General features: G+C 40.4%; 1 protein-coding gene across 2 annotated transcripts in view; it reads right to left on the bottom strand.

The window, feature by feature from the left end:
- Positions 1–22,651, bottom strand: part of CAMK4 (calcium/calmodulin dependent protein kinase IV) — a 173,725-nt gene that overhangs the window by 35,687 nt on the left and 115,387 nt on the right. For both annotated transcript variants that reach the window (XM_075272257.1, XM_075272258.1), the window contains 2 exons: positions 12,393–12,465; positions 3,877–3,967 (listed from right to left, as the gene is read on the bottom strand). In XM_075272257.1, the coding sequence (XP_075128358.1) occupies positions 3,877–3,967; positions 12,393–12,465 (164 nt within the window). The remainder of the gene's footprint in view (positions 1–3,876; positions 3,968–12,392; positions 12,466–22,651) is intronic.

The following is a 22,651-nucleotide window of genomic DNA, read 5'->3' as shown; positions in this document are numbered from 1 at the left end:
CTACTGAGTCACACCTATAGCCTTTCACGTAGCTAACCGGATGAGAGGCAAAAGATATGAAAGAGCCGTCTGAAGATGGGAGGCGTTTCTTTCTGGAAGGAGACTTTCTAGTTTAGCTTATATCACAAGTCACGTTACGAGGCCTCTTGAAAAATTAGATATGACAAAGGATTCCTTCTGACCCATGAAGTTTACGGTATGTAAATTGAGAGTTAACAATCTTGTCTTTGGATAACCATATGTTGGTACTTTTTGTACTGGTTAGTTTGGAAGCCGTTGGCAATACAAGAAAATGGAAGCAGATACACATTGTTTACCCTGCAGTAGATACTGCTTTCTAAATACTTAGCAAGTACATCTCACAAAAGCAGTTCAACTAATACTTTTATCAAGTGAGGGCTCTTAAATAGACTGTGACTATACAGAATTCTGAGAAAAGAGCATTTTGGGCGAAATTTGTATTTCATCCTGCTGGCATGTGCAAATGGGAAGTATTTTCTGCTCTTCCTTCTGGCTAACCAATCTTGATTTCAATACAGATAACAAAGCTTGAATATCAATGAGACAATCACTGAATAGTCTGTATTGTTAACTCTGCATAAAATGTTCTATAGACGATGCATGCCAACAATAGTCGTGCTTAGCAACACTTTATTTTTTTAATGGCATATCTTTTATTTGCTTCACAATAGAAACCTTTTAAAATCAGTGTTTCTGTAGCCCAGAGACTATTTCTAACCACAGATACAAAGATTGTAGAGGCCAGCTGCACTTTCTTAAGCAATCTTAAACCATTTACTAATCAAGTGATAGCCGGCTGCATATTTATCCCCTTAGGATACTGTTAGCGAGTAAGAAATTCTTTTACATTGTCTCATGCATTGTCCTGTAAAATGCAGCATTATGTAATAGACCAATATTGAGGAAAAATGTAATAAATGTCATAGTTCCAGCTCTGAAATCACATAGCTAATGCTAGGTTCATGCTACATTTGGACACAGGATTTGGTAGGATCATTTGAAAGATTTACGCACTTTTAAAAATCATATTAGTCTGTTTATTTCTCTACCTTTAATCTTGACATGTCCCTATATGTGTGTCACAAGACCACCAGATTTTCGAAACAACATGGTTTATTCAGATATCCTGTTACAAGATGTTTTCTATCTATCTATCTATCTATCTATCTATCTGGGTGAAGTTCACGTTCTTTCATGTTTTTGTGTATGCTGTTACTTTTTGTAAGATTAACTTGTAAGAGACTTTTTCGTCTCACAGATGTTGTACTATTACTGGAACATTTTGCAGCTGTAAAAGATGTTCTCCAGCTTAGCCTATTAAATTTACTGCCAATTAACAAAGCAGCAGTCATTAACATTCCACTTTATAATTAAGCCATTTATTGTCAAACATTAAATCTTTTATTGCATTCTTACTAACTCTGTCCCTTCTGTGTTAACCACTTGTGGCATCTTACCGGGAAAGGGACCGAGAAAACATTCATTGTATTCTCTCAGCCTCGTGGATGGTTCCTCTATGTAGAGGCACGACAGAAATCCCTGCCCATAATTACTCACGTTAATGTTACGGTAACCATATAAAGGCAGAGATCTCAGGGACACCAGTGATTAAGAATGGACAGTAAGCCAGCTACACAATTACGTATGCCAGTGTTTTCCTGAACTTAAACTTTTTCCCATCTCAACAAGTTGGTAGGCATGCTTGTGACTGTTTGATGAACAGCAAATTATGAAGTATCTCAGTAGATATAGACTTTTCCTTTACACATGAGATGATTTATTATGATTACTAGAAATTTACAATAATCTTTATAATCATGCAGATCAAATAAAATGTACAGTAAATGTGTATTACATTATACAGGGTTGGAGAAATCTTACATGCTCCATGCTGACAATGGATTTGTAGCAAAAACTTAATGTAATGTTTGTATTGAAATAGAGAGATAAAACACTGTCTGGGCCTTTATCAGCAAACTGCAATTAGTTGACCTGAATGCCTGGACTGAAGAGCAGTAAATAACAGCTCTTAGGGAGTGAGTCACGTCATCTGACCTAAGAACAGATAACAGGCCGGGCGCCTTGACAACAATGTGTAAGCAATGAAATGAAGCAGCATTGTTAAAGCAATGTATTTAGGAAAGCTCTTGATTTTACATAAGCTAGCAGTATAGATAGGATCCTTGAAATGGGAATAATCCTGTTTGATGGAGATAATTTTTTTTTTACTGTTTTAAAGGGTGAATGAATCTCCTAGTTATAATTTACAAATTAAAATGCATTAGTGAAAGATTATTTTTTATTTTGTTTTTATTATTATTTGGTTATGGGGAAAGCCATCTTCACTATAGTCTATGGAATTTTATAGACATGCTCTGTTAAGTTTGAAGGGAGCGGAAAGAGGTGAGATGTGACCCATCACCTATTGTGAATGGTAGAGCCTGTGTTGTCTATCTATAGATGATACTTGTTGTTGTAGTCATGCTTTTTGGGTAATTGATGAAAAAAAGCTTAAAATAGAAAGTACACTTAGTGTCCAATGGAAAACTGCAAGATTCCCAGATATTTTTAAAATCTGGAAATGATATGGAAATTTGTTAAAAAATGTATGTTTAACATTAAAAAAGTAATTTCTACTTGCATAGTCCCCTTAAATTTAGACAGCATGAAAACAGACCAGGTTGGAAGAAAATTTGACAAGTTTATGACAATGGCTCACAGTGTGAGATAGGCTTAACATATCTTGCTTGACATGGTAGACTACTATTGGGCGTATACACTTAGGATGCATATGCAGTTAGATATTTTTATTATCCGTATGCTACCTCTTTCAATTAATATTTTAACATCTTGGCCCAATTTTGATGTTAACTGAGAAGTACTGCTTGTCTAAACACTTTTCTAAATTATTTGGTAAGACATAAAAAGTGTACCAAAAACAGATATTTAGCAGAAGACATGTACGTAAGTTTTTCTTCCAAAGTGATCTAAAATTCTAATACATTTAGTTAAATAAATCTCCCCCAATACCCTTGTGTGCTAAAAATATTATATTTTATTATTATAATAGCCATTTTTATATGTTATGTGCTAGTTACTTTTCCACATATTTTTATCCTGCCTATTGCAGTTCTAATTTTCAGTGCCAGAAACCATTGGAAATAATGTGGCATACTTCACTATTGTTCTTGATGTTGGGAAATTGTTCAAAAATCTATGAATCTATGAAAAGATAAAGACTATATTTAGAGTCATACAAGGCAGATGGTTTTCACACAGTTTAGCTGTGGTATGTCCACTCTAGGTGATATAAGCCGCTCAAGAAGTCATCAGTAATTCCTGCGGCTGCTCCTTCTTGACTGCACAAAGCAGAGCCATATCTGAAATGTAAGTCAAGTAGGGTCAAATAATTTGTTTGGTTTGCCTGGATGGAGTATTGAAGAGGGTCCTTCATTATTTTTCTATTTTTTTTTTAATCATACAAGGTAAAGCGGTAAGTTGCAATCAATACAACAAAAAATTATGGTTTATTGACACCAGTAAAATTTTTACAAAAATGTTGTAACTAACCCAGTCCTCTGAACAGGGCGTACAGTAATTTATGCATATGATACAGAAACAAGTCCATTAATATCTATGGGACTGATTGATTACTACAAAACATAGGAAAATTATACTGAAGCCGAACACATGAGGAGACTAGAGGAAAATAATATCAGAACAACTTGACAAGTCCTAATGAAAGCAACAGTATATAACCAGCTGTGTAGATGTTTGTCAGTATGGAGAAAGTATACCGTATATTTGACATTACCATACACATGGTCATTGCTGAAGGTTTTAGGACATGCTTACCAATTTTCAGTGGAGCATCTGGAGCTGGTGTAGCATAGAGCAGATTTTCAGGCTTGAGATCTCGGTGAACAATCCCATTTTCATGTAAATACTAGGGGAAAAAAAGGATCATATTCATTTCACAATGGAAAAACTAGAATATTTAGTGACCCTTGCAGGGAGAACATTTCAGTAGCTCAGTGACATAGTGACATTTACAGTATATAAGTCAGCAAAATTCAGGAAATTTGGCAATAATTTTAAATTTTGAACCTTGGGACAACTTCGTAGTTTTGGGCGATGTAGTAAACCTGTTTGGAGCAGACCCAGCAGCTCACAAAGTGAAAAAAAGAAAACTATAATAATGGCTGTATGTAAAAGGTTTCTGAAATGAGACTAGTGACATTTAGAGAAATCCCAGGTCAGCTTCATCTAAAAAGGGTTGTAATGATGTAACAAAATATGTTATATTATTGTGGGGCCACACGGTGGCTCAGTGGTTAGCACTATAGCCTTGCAGCGCTGGGTTCCTGGTGTTCAAATCCCACCAAGGGCAAAAAACCATCTGCAAGGAGTTTGTATGTTCTCCTCGTGTTTGCATGGACCTCCATCCCATATTACCAAAAGACATACTGATAGGGAAAAAATGTACAATGTGGGCTCACAAGCTACATTTAAAAAAAAAAAAAAAAAAAAATTATACTATTGTATGATACTTCACTATGTTATCCAAGTACAATGGGATAAATTTACCAAGTCAAGAGCGTCGGAATTCTGTTGCAAATTGCGCCAACAATTGTGCTGACCATGAGACATCTCAAAGAGAAGAAAGCGGTTGCTCAATGAGTCATCGCTATGATCGCCATACCCAGCAGGCAGGGAACTACAGGAGCTGCTCTGCATTGTATATTAGGAAGCTGTATACCTCTTGTGACTGGGACTAATGTATAAACTCCAGTTACAAAGAAAATCGTCAATAGAAAAAAGTAGTAATATTAAAATGCCCTACAAAGGTTTTATGGTCTGCAAGTGGCTGATCAGCAATGCTAGTTGTTAATCAGCAACATAGACATTGCCTTCGCCCATGTACTGCCGCATGCTCCCATAAAGTTCTATGGGCGAGTCCGTACAGTGCCATGAATTCATGGCCTTTGCAGACCTGCTCTGTTCAGTGCGGACCTCGGTCACGGTCCAGCACACCATGGATAAAATATCCGGGGGTGTAAGAGGCCACACTGAATATAATGTGTCCGCAATTGAAAACCCGCAATTGCGGACCATTTGCGGACATGTAAGACCAGCCTTAATCTATAGGGAGTTACTATTTCATAGGTGGCACTGTGAGCAAATTCTTTTTTTTCACTAATGAGATCTTATTGTATATTCCATACCAAAAAAATCTTAGATGGGCATGTAAGATCTAATAAGTCCCTGCACCATCTCTCACTATTGAAAGACATTACCCCTCCCGTCCCAATTTTATTACATTAATCCAGAAAAAAAAGAAAGAAAAAAACTGCAAAAATAAAAATAATATTGACATACAGCCACATGTATCACCGATAAAAGATGCACTAATAATTTGGGTAGCACAAACAAAAAAAAAGTTTTACCCACGACACATAGAATTTGTGTATCTTGCTTTCTAAGACACCATAATGAAGTTCCAGGTATGTTTTAGATGATGTCAAATGAGTAGAAAGCATATAATGAATAGGTCTTTTCTAACAGAAGCGTATATTCTGCTCTCAGTGGCAGCCGCAGACATAGTTCGTGAGATGAGTAATCCCTATCCTCTCATGGCAACATTTCAGACAACCCAGTAAAAAGTATGTCAAATGATAATGATATAGACATCTAGTAATAGAAGGTGATATGAAATACCCTGCGCTATAGAGATGTCACTGCCTTAAGGATAATGAAAAGAAACTTGCATCCTTCCGAGAGCAAAGGCTAATACTGTCTATGTAATATCTTGGAGCTCAGTGACATAGCCAGCTAAACTTTTCAAATGTTTTAGAACAAAGGCAATTTCTGGATGATGACTGCAACAACCCATAAAAACCAAAATGAATCAAAGCACAAAACTGAGTCGCTGAATAAACCTTGTACACGATCATTCTTCTGGTTGTATCCCATAAGGCTGTGTTCACATCTGTTTTAGTCTGTCAGGAGCCCCTGTAGCAGATTCTGCCCATAATAACAGACAAAATAGCGAAGCATGCTGTGCCATTTTGTCCAGTACAATCATGAACACCATGATGGAAACCCGACAGACCCATTATAGTCTATCAAGTAACAGATTCAGCACTTAATGTAAATTTTCATTGTTCCAAACATGACTGCAGAACGGTGGAAAAAGATAAGTAAAGATTAGCATAAATGTGAACAGCACCTAAGAAGTCCAAGAATCCATGTTTTCGTGCTATAAAATAAGCGGATTCTACTGGCACTAGGTTGGTATCCAAAAAGATCACTTTTTTACTCCACAAGTCAAGATCCAAGGGGTTGCCTACTTTAGACTATCTTACAGTGAGAATACGCAATGTTTTGGCCACGACAAAAAAACATAAGTGTATTCCAGTTCCTGCAAAATGGATGGGATTCTGGCTAATTCCCATTGCACAAAAAAATCCAGATGGGTCCCTTGATGAAAATGACATGACAGAGTTCACCAATGATTTCTTTTCTCTGCCACTACACTACTACATTGAATGGTTTCACTAGATTACTAGATTGGTACTTGATTGGCTTTCTTAGACAGTTGCATTATAGGTAAATGACCTTTGCCACTTTGCGATTTTGCTGGCATCCATGTAATGTGTGGATTAGTTCTCCTTCACTAAGTTGCACTGACTCAGTTCAGCCACTTCTCAGGGCATAGAGCTGTCTGCTTCCTGCTCAATTGTCTGTGCTGCTGTGATTGTCTGATCCATGGGAGTGTTTGGTGTAAAACTCCACTAATGGCCTATTGAAGGCCGATCCTAGTAAAGTTACAATATTTTTAACTCAGAAATTAACTCAACCTAGTACCATAGTATTACCTTTCTGACCACGCTCTTTCTCTGCTTGTGGTGCTCTGCTGAGATGTCATGTGCATCTGGAGCAGGAAAGAATGAGAGAGGTTGTAGAGGAGAGAGGTAAGTACTGTACTAATATTTACCTTTGACTGCCTGTCTAATGTGACTTGCGGCCTACAAGTCAGAGAGTGGTAGAGCAGGAAGACAATGACTTCCTGCTCTACCAGGAACAGAACCAGAGTAAGGGCCCCTCTTCTCGTGGATTCTGTGATCTGGTTGCAATTTTTATAATGAGATTGGCAGAACCAGGGAGAACTGTCTGTATCCCACCCACCTGTGAATCAGTGCCTATGATGCTGAGGCATATTTTATCAATATGCAAATTAGCTATTTATAGCATCAAGAGCATTGCCATTTACCTCTTTGTAGCAAAGTCAACCCCCTTGTTGCACCTAAGAGCTCATTTACATATAGACAAAGAGGCTATATCTCAGGAACAGAGGTCACTGAGTTAAAGTTGCGAACCTGTTTGGCAGCAAATATTTCCTAACACATTTACTATTCTCTTTTTGCTGACCGGACGGATAGTTTTTCACACTGTCCAACAGCTACTGCCTATACATATTACAATCAGACTAGTAAGCCTCTAGCCACAAACCTTGACTTGTACTCCCAAGCCTGTATATTTTGTCCTGGAACAGCAGTTGACCTTTTAGTTATATATCAGTCAAATGAAATTCTCCAGAAGTCCATTATATCACGGTAGAGGTTCATTGTCATTTCAGTCATTAAATGTCATAGCGCTTCACTCAATGGAAAGTGTAAATTTAGATCTATGCAATAATGAATGAAATCCTGCCATGTTATAAAGAAATTATGAACTGTATATAGTGTAGAACCCTTCTGAGACAATCCATAGGGATGGTCTTCTCAAATACGATGTTAATTTTATGTATTTTACAACCCATTAATCCTTTCCAGCCATTTTCTTTTTGTGTTTTCGTTTTTTACTTCCTGCTTTCCAAAAGTCATTTTTTAATTTATTTATTTGCATTTTTTATATATTAGGGCCTATTCTTTGTGAGACAATCTGTACTTCTTATTTCACTATTTAAAATTCTGTACAATGTGCTGGGAAGCTGGAAAAAATTCAGAATGGGGTGAACCTGGATTTAAAAAAAATGCATAATTGGACATCCTCTTATAGTCTGTAGGTTTTTTTTTCATGTTTTGGTACATATAAAAAAATAAAAATCTTAAAATTACAAAAATTTCTTTGCATTGCTTTTTTGTGAAATACGTAACTTTTTTTTATATTGTCATGTACAATCTATGTAAGGAATCTTTTCTTTCTTGTAGTTTTCGTTGATACCATTTTGGCCAAAGTATAATTGTTGATAAAGTGGTTAATTTTAGGGTAAAGTGGTTAAAAAAATGGCTATTTTTATTTGATTTTTTTTTATTCCTACTAACAAGTCCAGAAAATGAGAGAAATGTTTTCATATGTTTATACTTTGGGCATTTTAGAACACTAGTTTGTTTTCTATTACTGAATGTTTATATGTATTCTAGGGAAAAAAAGGAGACTGTCTAGGTTATTTGTACTGTAGGGGATTTAGTGACTCATACAATATACTGCAATATTGCAATATGTAAGATCCCTGGTTTTACATAACACTAAGGCCTCGTTCACATCTGCATCAGTAATCCATTCAGGGGAGTCCACATGGGGACCCCCCCTGAACGGACTACCAATCGCATTGGCAAGCGGTGTGCAGTGAAAGCACATGGACCCCATAGATTATAATGGTGTCTGTGTGCTTTCTGCGCAGTCTCCACATGGAACATGCAGACAGAAAAGTACTTCATGATCTACTTTCCTGTCCGCATGACTCGTGTGGAGACTGTGCGGAAAGCACACAGACCCCATTACAGTCTATGGGGTGCGTGTGCTTTCACTGCACACTGCTTGCCAATGCGTTCGGTAGTGTGTTTGGGGGGGCTCCTCTGAACGGATTACCAATGCAGATGTGAATGAGGCCTGACTATGGTCACAGAGATATCTGAAGTGCCGGCATCCACTGTATATGGAGAGGAGTTTGTACAATTATGTAAAATTTCCTTTGTTTCCTGCTTTATCATTACCCGCAATCTTGAATTTTGGAATGGGTATATCTCAAATCACGATCCTTTAGCTGGTCCACATGTGGCACAATTGTACAGTTTGACAAGTGATGAAAAGTGTTGGGTCAGTCTGCGAATCCACACATGTCAGCTCCCAATTAATCAAAATCTATCAATCCCAAATCCTTTCTTACTCCTCTAATAAACACAAAAAACATTTCAGTTGTATTGGGAATTTGATATGATGCTTGTCATAAATCTGCCAAACCACTGCTGAAATTACAGTTAAAAATGCTCAGAGGGATAGCTGAACATTGTACAAGTGAACAAACCTGACATATAAGATGTTACTTTATTTGTGAAACGCCTTTATCTAAACTATAGCACTCGGTACAAGGAAAACTGTTATCCAGCATCCAACCGGAAAACAAGCAACATAAATATGTTTAAAAAGTTTTAGACATTTTTGTACGAAAAAGTAAATTATCCTTAACTATTATAGTCTATGGGGTCTGTGTGCTTTCATGTATACTGCTTGCCAATGCGTTCAGTAGTCTGTTCCGGGGGTCTCCATGCGGACTCCTTCAAACGGATTACCAATGCAGACGTGAACCAGGCCTGAATAGAGACATTCCTTCAGTGGCGACTTATGTGTCCTGCTAATGGAAGAATTGGATATCTTTGGAAATCTATCAAATTGATCCATATCTTTCCCAAAATCTGGCACTGGGGGAGCATTCAGGAGGCCCTCATATACATTATATAGTTGGCTGCTCCTGCTGAAATCGACAGGTATGGCCAATATCACAGCTATACATGGTTATATATCACCAGTTAATAAAATATTAAAGCATGATCAGCATTAACCATGCAAGTGAAGTAATGTAATATATTTACCATGTTTAACCCAATCAAAACATTGATTTGACACCCTCGATATATAATTATATGATGGGATTTCTAATTACGGTACATTACGTGCTAAATTGTAAATCAATGGAGCTGAGGTACATACAAATGTAATGACTATGCCTTGATGTTGTAATTGCTTGTTGTGACAAGATATAAATCCATATAAGAATGGAGCTTCCTATAATTCATCTGCCAGGAGAGTTATTTCTAGATAGCAGGGAAGCTGGTCTGTTCTGCTCTGAAGACACCCGGCTATAAACCCTTATGAAACAAAGACCAATAAATAAACTTCTTCCTGGCTAAAGCTCCAAAGATTTGTCTCTTGGGAGAAAATAATATCATCTCAATGTCATTCGTACAGATTTTTTATTTTGTTTAGAAGGTAAGGGCTGTGAGCGTACGGTTACAATTACATTTACGGCTGCAGGAAATATTGCTTATTATTTGCTAGTGTATTCAAAAACAAGTAGGGTGTAAAAATCACAGAGCGCAGAAAGTGTCCTGTGCCACTAAGAGGCCTGCCAAATGTACTGTGTCATTGTCAAAGTCATTGCCCTATTTTGTTTCTAGATCCAGAAGGATAGATCATCAATATAAGATTGGTGGCAGACTTACACCTGGCATCCCCACCGATCAGCTGTTTTCATAAGCTAATAGTCAGAGAAGGGAGCAGGAAGCAGACAGCACTGTTCTCTGTGTAGTGACCAAACCAAGTTACTACAGTTTACGGCCCATTCAAGAAAATGGGTGGTGATCTACAATGTCTGTCCTTTCCCATACATATAGAACAGAGCTATCAGCTTCCTGCTCTGTTCTCTGTCTAGCAGTTTTCTGAGTATCAGACCATCACTGATCTGACAATAGGAACCTGGAAATCCACTTTAATAGTTAAAAATAGTAGAATTTTTGAACAAAGATTGAAAATGATATAAAATAATGAAATAAGTCATGCTCACCTCACTGATGCTCTGCTGCTCCTCTTCCTATGTTTCATGGCTCCCCTTCGAGTCTCTACTTCCTGATCCCTCTTGATGCACAGAAAATTTGGGCAATCACAAGCATAGCCTTGACTTGCCTCAGACAGTGATTGGCTGAGGGCCATTTCCTGTGTCAAGAAGGAGCAGGAAGTAGACCAGTGGGATAGCTGGGAAGTGTCACACCCGAAGCAGTGGGCGGGGGGAGGGTTAGCTAGGTAAGTTTGGCTTGTTCAATTCTTAGTCTCTCTTTTTTTTTTTTAAAGAATCAGTTGGACAACCCCGTTAACCACCATAGACTATATACGCCCGGTAGGTGGTTGCCTTGTTTTGACAGGATGTACCGAGATCATGCAGCAGCTGAAACTGAGAGCCGACTGTACCTTCAGCTGGAGTTCCCGAAGAGAAAGCAGGGAAGGTTTATTACTTTCCCTGCTTTCTCGATTGGTGTGTATACAGTACTCAATGAGCACTGTATACATAGCTATGGGAGCCGCCATGATATGGTAATCCTCTGATTCGATGGTCACGTGATCTGCCGGGCTCAGCGTCTTGCAAAAGCTGCTGGGTACTACAGGAGCCAGACCAGCTCTATAAGATGTATATACTACTGTGCAGGAGGCTGTATTCCTCCTGCAACTGGGGCTAAATGTACTAGCCCCAGTTACAGGGGAAATCAGTCTCTAATACAAAAAAAAGTGATCAGATGTCCCCAAAGGTCTCTTTTGACATTATGGGGACACAATCTGAAAAAAAAAAATAGAAAAGTAAAAAAAAAAATGTAAATAAAATAATTTAAAAAAATAAATAAAATAATACACCATTAAAACGCCGTTATTAAAGGTTATAGCCCCACCCCCAATGACACCCCACCCCCAATGACACCTTATAAAATTACCGTAACAGAGATGAAAAATTATTTTATAAAGTTTTTTAGTAGCACTTTGTGTTATTAAATTTAAAAAAAAAAGAAAAAAAAAGTGAAAACCAGACACGATTTCCCTCCTATTTTGTGCGGACTCCCCTGAATGGATTACTGATGCAGATGTGAACGAGGCCTTACTGTGCATGTACATTACTATATGCTTCGCAAGTCACTGGTAGTAGGGTGTAAGGATAAATGTCTTCAATTGACAACTTTTCAGAGAGACTAAATTATGATCTAAGTATTTTCATGGAAGAATAAAGGTGTCTGCAAGCCACTTACCCTTCTTATTCTATTCTAACAACATGACAAGCCATGTTATATAACATTTCAGGCAATGGTCATACACTACATTGCGTTATACAGGGTACAGGGCTTGTGGGAGGCAATGCATGACCCAGGATTCTCTCTATAATGTTAGCCATGTACTTATCCACTTCAGACCTGCACTAGGATATAACACTGCATATATCTTTTGCTACTTAAACACACAGTATATTGAATAATTTTAACCATAATAGCTTGATATTCTATATACAAATGTACATGCACATGACTGCAGAACCAGTGTAAAGTACTCACAGCAACAGCTTCTAGAATCTGTTTCACTGCATCAGCAGCATCCCGCTCACTGTAATAACCTTTCTCCACGATTCTGCAAAGAAACCAAGAGAGTGTTAGTAAAGTAAGACAATATAAACTATGATGGACAGAGGGAAGTTTCTGAACATGAAGGTTCCCTTATGTTTACTTCATAACTTTCCTCATTTAGAATTTTACATTTATTAAAAATTAAATTAAAAAATAATTTCCCTTTGAAGGTTTTCACTAAGGATTCCTGAAATGTATTAATGAAGAATTTAGTTATCAGGGACAGGAAGGTGATCAGGGTGTCATCTGGGTATGGGGTCACTTTGCAAGCAAATTTTTTACTTTTATTGCTTACTTTATTAGATTTATGGGTTTTTTTTAGTTGCTTGTTAATTTAAAAACACTGTTATTTTTGACACACTATGGCTGGGTTCACGCTACCATTGTTAATGTCCGTTGCTGTCTTCCATCATAGGATATCAGCAACGTACTGAGTCTGTGTCCGTTCCCATTGACACCAATGTAAACGACATGATGGACGCTGTCTTTCATTATGTTTGTTTACTTTTGTAATTGAAGTAAAAGTCATGCATGCACATGTATGTCACATATATGTTAAAAAACCACATGCTCTATCTTTGTCCAATTCAACGGACACATGGACCCAATAGAAGTCAATGGATATGTTTTTAACAAATGTAATACAGATTGATGTCTGTTTAACAGCCATTAAAAATGGACTGGGATAAAAAAGGCTATGCTTACACTACTACTATTTAATGTCCGTTGATCTCACCCGACACAGGAGGAGAACAACAAACATTAAATGACAGATATGACAGATATAGACGGAGCCCCCTCCTTTGGGTGTCCTCTTGCATTTACACCAATGTTAAAGAATCTTCCTTCCATCTGTTATGTTACTTTTCTGACAAAAGAGAAAGTCTTCCATGCAGAGTCAATGGGAAAGGACACAAATGGAATAGAGGGGGATCCATCTGTATCCATAACTCTGTTACAGTTAATGTCCATTGCTGTCATCTTTATGACAGATGACAACAACGGGCATTAATAACAGTAGCATGAATGTAGTCAAAGAAAGACCAATGAAATTCATCCATTTTTTCAGCGACAAAAACAAAAACTGATTCAAAATGGATGGCAGTCGGCAATCAAAAATGGAACAAATGAAAAATGGATACAAAACGGCCATGTTAATAGATATGTTAATCCATTTTTCACAACCATTAGATCACTCAAAAATGTCGCTGTTTTGTAAATAATGCTTAATGCCACAGATTGAATAATCCTATTTTTTTTTTAATGCAAACAAAGAACAGACCATCTTCAAATGTACCAGATTTTTCACAGTAACTGATAATGGATTGTCAGTGCAGTTTTAGCCCATCTAGTAAATTTACACCACCTATTAATTGACATACTTTGCACCAGAGTTTTGGCACAATTCTTTTGGGCGTTGTCATGTCTTACAGCCACCCCACTCTTTCCAACTAAAATAAAAGAGAGTCATTATACCCCATTAAAGAGCACTCGTCCCTCATTTGTATCTTCATAAAAACTTTGCTTTCAAGGCAATGGTGCATCTATTGGACTATCTATAGATATGATGGTGCTCAGCACAAGGTCCCCTACAATGCATTGTGATTGGTTTGGTATTGAGTTTGCCGCTCCTTTTCAGAATATCGGCAGAAGCAGATAGCGCTTGTACATCTGTATGCTATATATGTCACAGCTGCCTGTCTATTTAATTGGTCTCATTAAAATACAATTTTGCATCGTCTAAGGGGAATACAGTAGTACAGTTTTTACATTAAAACATGACTCACTATCTATAAGAATAGGTAGAACAATTGGATAAGATCCATTATTGCTACATTATAGTCTATTACAGTAGAGTTACAGTAGAGCAACCATTAAGTGATTTCTATTCACATTCTGTTTCCCTTTACAAAATATCATCAAACAATCTCAACAAGACTGGATAGGACGTAAGATGTTTTCAGACTCTTTTTTTCAAACCTTCAGACTATCAGATTGCCCACGATGTTTAACCCCTTCCTACTGCAGGCATTTTTTGACTCCCTGCTTTCCAAGCCCCATAACTTTTTTAATTTTCTGTTCACAGAACCGTATGAGGACTAAGGGCCCCTTCACACTACTGATACGCTGCCTGAATCAGGCAGAATCAGCACGTATACGAGCCGGCATACGAGCTTTCCCCATTGAAATGAATGGGCTGCTTTTTACTCTACGAGCGCATCCATTGAAGTGAATGGGAAGCACTCCCGTGTACGGCTCGGACTGAGCCGAGCGCCGGGCCCCTTCACATGGCGAGCCGTACACGTGAGCGCTTCCCATTCACTTCAATGAGAACGCTCCTAGAGTCTAAAGCAGCCCATTCATTTCAATGGGGAGCACTCGTATGCCAGCTCCCATTGAAATGAATGGGATCTGCTTTATATGTGCTGATTCTGACCGTATTTTAACGTTCAGAATCAGGCAGCGCATCTGTAGTGTGAAGGGGCCCTTAATGTTTCCAGGACAAATTGTACTTTGTAATGGTACCAATGAATATTCTGTACACTTACTGAGAAGCTGGAAAAAATTTTCAAAATGGGGTGGAATTGGAAAAAAACTGAGCTTGCGTGACTTTTTATGGGCTTTGTTTTTACAGTGTTTGTTTTTACAGTGCAGCCAAAGTGTATTCTAGGGGATGGGAAGATTCTGGGGATACCAAACTTATATAGTTTATTTTTACACTTTAAATCTAAGGCCCCACGGGGCGATTCACAGCGCTAAAGAGCTGCGGGAAAAAATGCTGCGGGAACGCAGCGCTTTGAACAGAAAGTTCACAGAGTTTTCCTCCATGGACTTTCTGTTACCATTCTATCTACAGGGATGCCACCGAAGTTCTGTAGATATAATTGACATGCTACGATTTCCAAAACTGTGCTGGTTTTGAAAATAGCAGCATGTCCGCGATGCAGTTTTTACTGCAAAGTGGGCATGGGGTTCGCATGAATCCCATCCACTTTGCAGTTACTGTATAACGCTGCAATTTTTCCAGCGGCGTTTCCGCCGCAGGCAAATTGCAGTGTTTCTGGCCCTTGGGGCCCCGGTCTTACCCTTTAAAAATCCAAAGCTTTGAGAAAGAAAAAATAAAATTCTTGGAGTTGCCATATTCTGACACATATAACTTTTTCTGTGTACAGGGATGCATAGGGATGTCTCTTTTTTTGCAGGGACCGATGTGCTTTTTAGTTATACCATTTTGGGGAATGTATTTCTTTGATTGGTTTTTTAAAAATATTTTTTATGGAAGGTGAGATAGCGAAAAAATGTCAGTTTGTCTTTTGTAGACAAGGTATTTTCAGACACAGGAATACCTAATATGTACATGTTTTACTTGGGTTTTTTTTTTGTACTTTTATATGTGTTTTAGGGAAAAGGAAATTTTTTATTTATTTATTTATTTTACTTTTTTTTGTGGCTGTAATTATTAGCCTCCCTACGGGTCTTGAATCTCAGGAGGTCTAATCATTAATACAATGCAGGACAATGCTAACGCTTTGCAATGTATTGCAAGAGACGACATTTCTATTACAGCATGTGAGAATCCGACACCCACCGTACTATCATGGCAGAAGTTGGAAATGGGTTAAAGGGAATTTGTCAGCAAGAACACTGGTATCAAACTAATGACAGTACCTTGTAGGGCTGCTTCTACATTTTCCAAAGATTATCTGAAAAGTAATTTAGGGGCATTTTTTTTCCCTAGTGGGGCTTCACCCTCTACTCTAGATAATGTCTAACAGGCACTTAGCTCCGCTGCCATTACCTAAGAGGCATCTTCCACTTTGTCACACTTTCTCTGCAGTTGCAGTTGGATATTTGGAGGGCAGACTCAAGTCTTGGCAGGAGAAGAAATGTCTCTAAAGCCCTTTTCAGCTACATTGTATAAGAATAAAACACTGATTTTCATCAAAATTGAGCTGCAATGCAAAATAAGAAAGGCATCTTTGGAAAGTGTAGGGGCTGCCCTACAAGGGACTTCCATTCGTTTTTTTTTAATCAATTTTCCTGCTGACTTTAATGTCGCTCATGTGATAATCCAATGTCTATAGAAACATCTATAAGAGGGCTACAAGCCTGTTGGAGCTAAAGGTATTATACAGTTAGTCATCCCCTTCAATGCTTCCATAGACTTACAATAATATCAAGCTAAACAAGCATGTTAATGCCAAAATACGACATTTTTGTTGCGAGAATAAAAGATCTTTTGCATGAAAATAATGTCCAGTACACTGATGTGAACCTGAAAACTGTGAAACATGCCAAAGGTGTCAGGAGCGGAGCTGCATATATGATACAATGCACATAACTAGTAATCTAGTGCTAATACACCATTCCTTTAGCACTATGGATACATAGCATTTAGTGCACATAATATATTTGCAAACATCAAGTTAAATGTAGAATTTTATTCTCTAGAAAAAGCTATAAATGGAGATAAATTATTAATTCTATAAACATTTCAAGTCTCTTCATTGACAGCTCTGTGTTTAGGTGTAAATTTTTTTTTTAATGGAATTGCTTAGTGTAGCGCCATGGCTGCTCTGTATGAGGCTGATAATGTAGACATTATGGCAATCAGCTACTAAGAGATAAGGAAAGTGCTGATTTATTCAGTGTACATCGCCTCCACACCAGCACTGCTGCCTACATATCTGATGGACACAAATGTGCAGCATTTTATTTTTAATAGCTAAAATTTGTATAATGTGAAAAGTGATTTTTTTGTAGTGAACATTATCTGTAGTTTTTCCTGGTTATGTGTCAAAAAGGCTTAAAGAGGACCTTTCACATCGTCTGGCACCAGTGGTATTATATACCGCTATAAAGCTGAGAGTGTGTTGAATTCAGTGCACTGTCAGCTTTCCCAGAATGCAGCCCGGTTCCGGATATATCTCGGTGCCGTTAGTTTCGGCACTAATATCTCTCTACTGTCAGAAGGATGGGCTTTACAGCCTAGCGTCATCAACAATGCTCTTCAATGGCCTCTGGTGTGGATGCATAGGAGAGAAAAAAAGAGCGCTCATATCATTTGAGATAAATGCTTATCAGTGACCCACAAAGCAGAGGATGCTGTTGTGCCTCAGTTCCACCAGGTGTGATACCCTTCACACTGGATGGTGTGGAACTAGATGCATTAATGGAAGAATCCTTTCAGGAAGGCACTGGTGCAAACTTCTGATTGATAAAAAAAAAATGGACTGGGTGCATGCGCAGTAGCATGCGGCTTCTACTACGGCTACTGCGCATGCGGTCTCCTATAGGGGTTGGAAGAAGGTGTCTGTTAACCCTTCTTCTTTCCCTTTTCTTTCTTTTTGAGAGAAAGATTTAGGTTTTGTTACCTGCTCTACAGGGTGTTCTGATTGTTCAGCTGTGTTACAGCTCATTCACTGCCCAGTAATGTAAGCGGAGTCCTCTCCAGATTTCCTCTATGTTTAGTGCCTGCTACCTTTGCTCCTGTAGGAACATCATGAGCAGAAGCATCTTGCTGGTGCAGATTATAGACCCTCTACAACGAGGTGGTTTGGTGATTATGGATCCTAAATGAAAGTGAAAGTATCTCCTCACTTCTAGTAGACATCCGTATTTCCGTATCTCAGCTCGCAAAGAAGCCATGCCCTGAAAAGCTTTCCCTGTCGCTCCCCTCTATGGAGAGGGTCTAGGCGGGCGACGACTCAGAATCGTCTGATAATGAATCTATTATTTCCAGCAGACCTATCTTCTATTATGCTATGAGGTTGCTGAAGTCCATCCGGTCTACAGTTGACCAGGATGTTGACGGGGAAGTCTCCACATCCACCTCTGGGGGGAACATTATCTTCCATGTGGACGCATCTCTGGCCAGCATCATACATCAGCAATAGAAACAACCTGAGAAGGGACAATTCCTCTAAGAGAGTCTTCAGGTCCCTTTTCCCTATGGACCCATCACAATGGGACAAGTGGGGGCCTCCCCCAAAGGTGGACCTCGCAGTGGCTAAACTATCACGTCAGACTGTAGTCATCTTAGAACAGACCTGGGCAAGGCCCGGCCTGCGGGCCATATCCGGCCCTCTGACTGATTCAGACCGGCCCGCACAGCTTGACTAGGGAGGCGTGTCTAGGGAGGTGTGTCTAGGGGGCGTGTCTTAGTGCCGGCAGGAAGATGGAGACATGTGGTGTGTGTTATAAGGTACTGAGAGATGTAAGGTGAGATGCAGGGTGGAGAGTGTGTGTGTGTGTGTCTATATGTGTCTGTCTGTATGTGTGTGTTTCTATATGTGTCTATCTGTCTGTCTGTATGTGTGTGTCTGCGTGTCTATATGTGTCTGTCTGTGTGTGTGTGTGTCTGTCTGTGTGTGTGTCTGTGTGTGTGTCTATATGTGTCTGTCTGTATGTGTGTGTGTCTGTGTGTGTGTCTATATGTGTCTGTCTGTGTCTGTCTGTGTGTTTGTCTCAGTAACCTAGGGGCAGAGATGGAAGGGGACTGTTATACTAGGGCAGAGATGGCAGATGGAGGGGGGGACATGAAACTGGGGGAGAGATGGAGGGGGGGACATGAAATGGGGTAGATGAAGAGGGCACTTAAACTGGGGGGGCAGGTAGCTGGAGGGGGACCTGCCTGCCTCTAGTTGCCCCCAGTTTGATGTCCCGCTCCAGCTGTCAATTTATTGCCCCCTCCAACTACCCCCACTGTTTAATGTCCCCCTCCATCTGTCACAGCTTCATTCCCCTCTAGTTTCCACCGGTTTAAACTGGGGCATCAGGTGAGGGACTTAATACTGTGGGGCAGTTGGAAGGGAACATTATAATGTGGGGACACACAATGTACGGGTGACTGTAGGAGGATTATACTTTGTGGGGGTACATGGAAAGATGATTGGGAATGGGCGGAGTCAATGTAGAAGTGGGTGGAGATAAATTTGCCATGGCGCAGTACTCTAGCATAGTTTCAATTTCTTATGCGGCCCCATGGGAAAATTAATTGCCCACCCCTGCCTTAGAAGATGGCTCGAATCTTTAGGACATCCTGGATCGCAAAGCGGATTCCAACCTAAAGAAGGTGTATTCCGCTAGTTCAGCTCAGGCCTCAGTGGCCATAGCCTCAACTGCTGTGTCTGATTATCTGCGGACCTGTCTTCCTCAACTTGAATGGGACATTGACTTGGGAGTACCTCATGATAACATGTTAGCTTCCATGCGTAACCTCCACAGAGCAGTGGACTACACCTTGGAGTCGGCCAGACAACAGCTAAAGCTCGCCTCTAAATCCATGGCTATGTCTACGGCCGCCATGAGGCCTTTATGGCTAAAACCCTGGAGAGCTGATCTCGCCTCAAAATTTGCGCTCTGCTCCCTTCCCTTTGAGTCTGGGAAGGTATTCGGCCAAGGGCTCGATGACCTCATGGAAGGTCTAGCTGAGGACAAAGGGAAAACACTGCCGCAAGCCTCCAGAGGAAGGAGACCTCCCGCTCCTAGGGGTCGAGGGTCAACATCTGGCCTTAGACGCCAGCAACAACGGCGGTCTAGATACCATCCTAGAGGCGCGAGTCGTGGTAATCCAAGGATGACCCCAAAAAGAAGCCTGAATTTTGATGGGGCGCCGCTCTCTATGGCCATAATTCATGTTGGAGGACGTCTTTTCTATTTTTCAGCGGCATGGAGAACCCACATAGAAGATCTTTGGGTTGTAGAGGTGGTAGAACGCGGTTACTCCATAGAGTTTGATCATCTACCTCCTGACTGGTTGTCATCACCCGACTTCTTCCCGTTGCTCAGCAAGCCATCCAGGAAGCTTCGGTTGCGGAGTATATCGCAAAAGGGGCTCTAGAAAGGATTCCTCCCTCAGACTTCGGTCTGAGGGTTTACTCTCCAGCCTTCCTAGTTCCAGAACCTTCAGGAGACTGGAGAATGATTATCGATCTAAGGTACCTCAACCGATACGTAATAAGAAGATCTTTCTGGATGGAGTCTGTAGACTCTGTAACATCTTTTCTTCTGCAGGGAGAAGTAATGATCACTCTAGATCTCAAAGACGAGTATCTCCATGTCCCTATTTTTTGTCCTCACAGGAAGTATCCCAGAATCGCCATTTATATGTCTGACCACAGAGAGCATTATCAATTCACCGCACTGCCGTTCGGCATTTCCTTACCCCCATTCGTATTCATCAAGGTGGTCGCTCCGATCGCCACCGCCCTCAGACTACAAGGCCTATTCATCATTCCCTACTTGAACGACTGGATCATAAAGGCTCAGTCTACTGCAATACTCGAACATCATCTCCAGATACCTATCAACTTCCTACAGAAGTTAGGTTGGATAGTCATGGGAGAAATCAGAGATCGCGCCAGCTACCCGGAAGAAGTTCCTGGGTTTCATTGAGGATTCAGAGTCGATGCAGATCTTCCATTCCAGCCCAAGGAGGTTGAGAATAGAGGCTGCCGCCCGCTTCCTATTTCGGACCCGGTGAGTTACCATCCGCACCGCCATGAGAGTCCTCGGCCTGATGTCATCCTCGGCCAGAGTGGTCCCTTGGACTTTATGGCATTTGCGTCCCCTTCATACAGAAGTGTTGAGAACCTGGAATGGATCTCCACTGGGATTGCACAAGAAGATCTGCCTTTCTCCCAGTACCCGTCTTTCCCTCAGATGGTGGATAGACCTAAAAGACGGAAGGTCCTCAGTCCCTACAGTGTGGACCCTGTTGACAACAGATGCATTCCATCTGGCATGGGGAGCCCATCTGGAAGACAAGACTGTGCAAGGTTGTTGGAGGAGACCGGAGTTGGGAACGTCCAATATCAAAGAGTTCAGTGCAGTCTACCTGGCGCTTCTTCACTTTGCTCAGGATCTCAGAGGCAAAGCAGTGAAGGTTCATTCAGACAACATGACCACTGTAATCTATCTGAACAAGCAAGATGGCACCAGATCTCCAGCCCTGCTCAGAGAGGCGAATCCTATATTTTCCTGGGCAGAAAAGAATCTGACCCAGTTATCCGCTGTTCACATCAAGGGCTCCCTGAACATAGTAGCGGATCAGTTGAGTCCAGGTATCACTGTATCAGGAGAATGGTCTCTCAGTCAAGACGCATTTCACCAGATCGTCCAGAGATGGGGTCTCCTGGAGGTCGATCTTATGGTAACCCGACTCAATGCCAAGGTGGGGACCTTCTGCTCTCTGTCCCTTGGCAGTGGATGCCCTGTCCATCCCATGAAGGTTCAGGCTTCTCTAAATCTTCCCTCCCATTCCAATCATACCAAAGGTATTGATAAAAATAAGACAGGACCAAGCCTTGGGAAATGCCATAATCCTGTTCTGGCCAAAAAGGGCTTGGTTTGCCCAGCTCATAAAGATGAGTCAAGGCATATACTGGAGGCTTTCCCCCTCCCAGACCTTGTAATCCAAGAAGAGCTGAGATGCCAGGATCTGAGGAGACTCAACCTGACAGTCTGAAGGATGACTAGTCCCTATTAAGGAATAGAGGACTGTCTCAAGCCGTCTTGAAGACCCTTGCAAGTGCCAGAGCAGTGTCTACCAATAACAACTATCGAAGGATTGGTAACATCTTTAATGCTTGGTGTCTTCAGCACGAAGTAGACTCCGCCGATTGCCCAACAAGGGTGATCCTGGATTTTCTTCAAGACGGTCTAGACAGGGGTCTGGCTGCAGCCACATTGAAGGTACATGTGGCCACTCTGTCCGCCTATCTGGGGAGGCACTTGTCTCAGGATCCTTTAGTGAGCACCTTTATCAAAGGAGCAACTAGGCTGAGACCGGTAGTTACTACCCCTGTCCACCAATGGGACCTTAGTACGGTCCTTACCGCATTATTTGCAGACCCATTTGAGCCTCTGGAAGAAGTCCCGCTTAAGTCTTTAACTTATAAAGCGTTTTTTTTTGTTGGCAATAACTTCTACCAAGAGGGTCAGTGAGCTGCAGGCTTTGTCGTCAGAGGAGCCTTATATTTCCTTCTTCCCTGACCGTGTGCAGCTCCGATTTCTCCCAGGGTTTAGACCCAAGGTCCTATCTACAGCGAATATTAATCAGATGATTTCCCTTCCAGCTTTTTTCCCCTCTCCCTCCTCACCTGAGGAGGAGAAATTCCACACACTGGACTTGGTGAGGTGCTTACAGATTTACTTGCGTCGCACCTGCTCTTTCAGGAAGTCAGAGA

Source organism: Leptodactylus fuscus, chromosome 1 (assembly GCF_031893055.1).
Source record: "Leptodactylus fuscus isolate aLepFus1 chromosome 1, aLepFus1.hap2, whole genome shotgun sequence".
NCBI lineage: Eukaryota > Metazoa > Chordata > Amphibia > Anura > Leptodactylidae > Leptodactylus > Leptodactylus fuscus.
The sequence above is the reverse complement of the archived record's forward strand: the minus strand, read 5'-3'. Positions and strand labels throughout refer to the sequence as shown.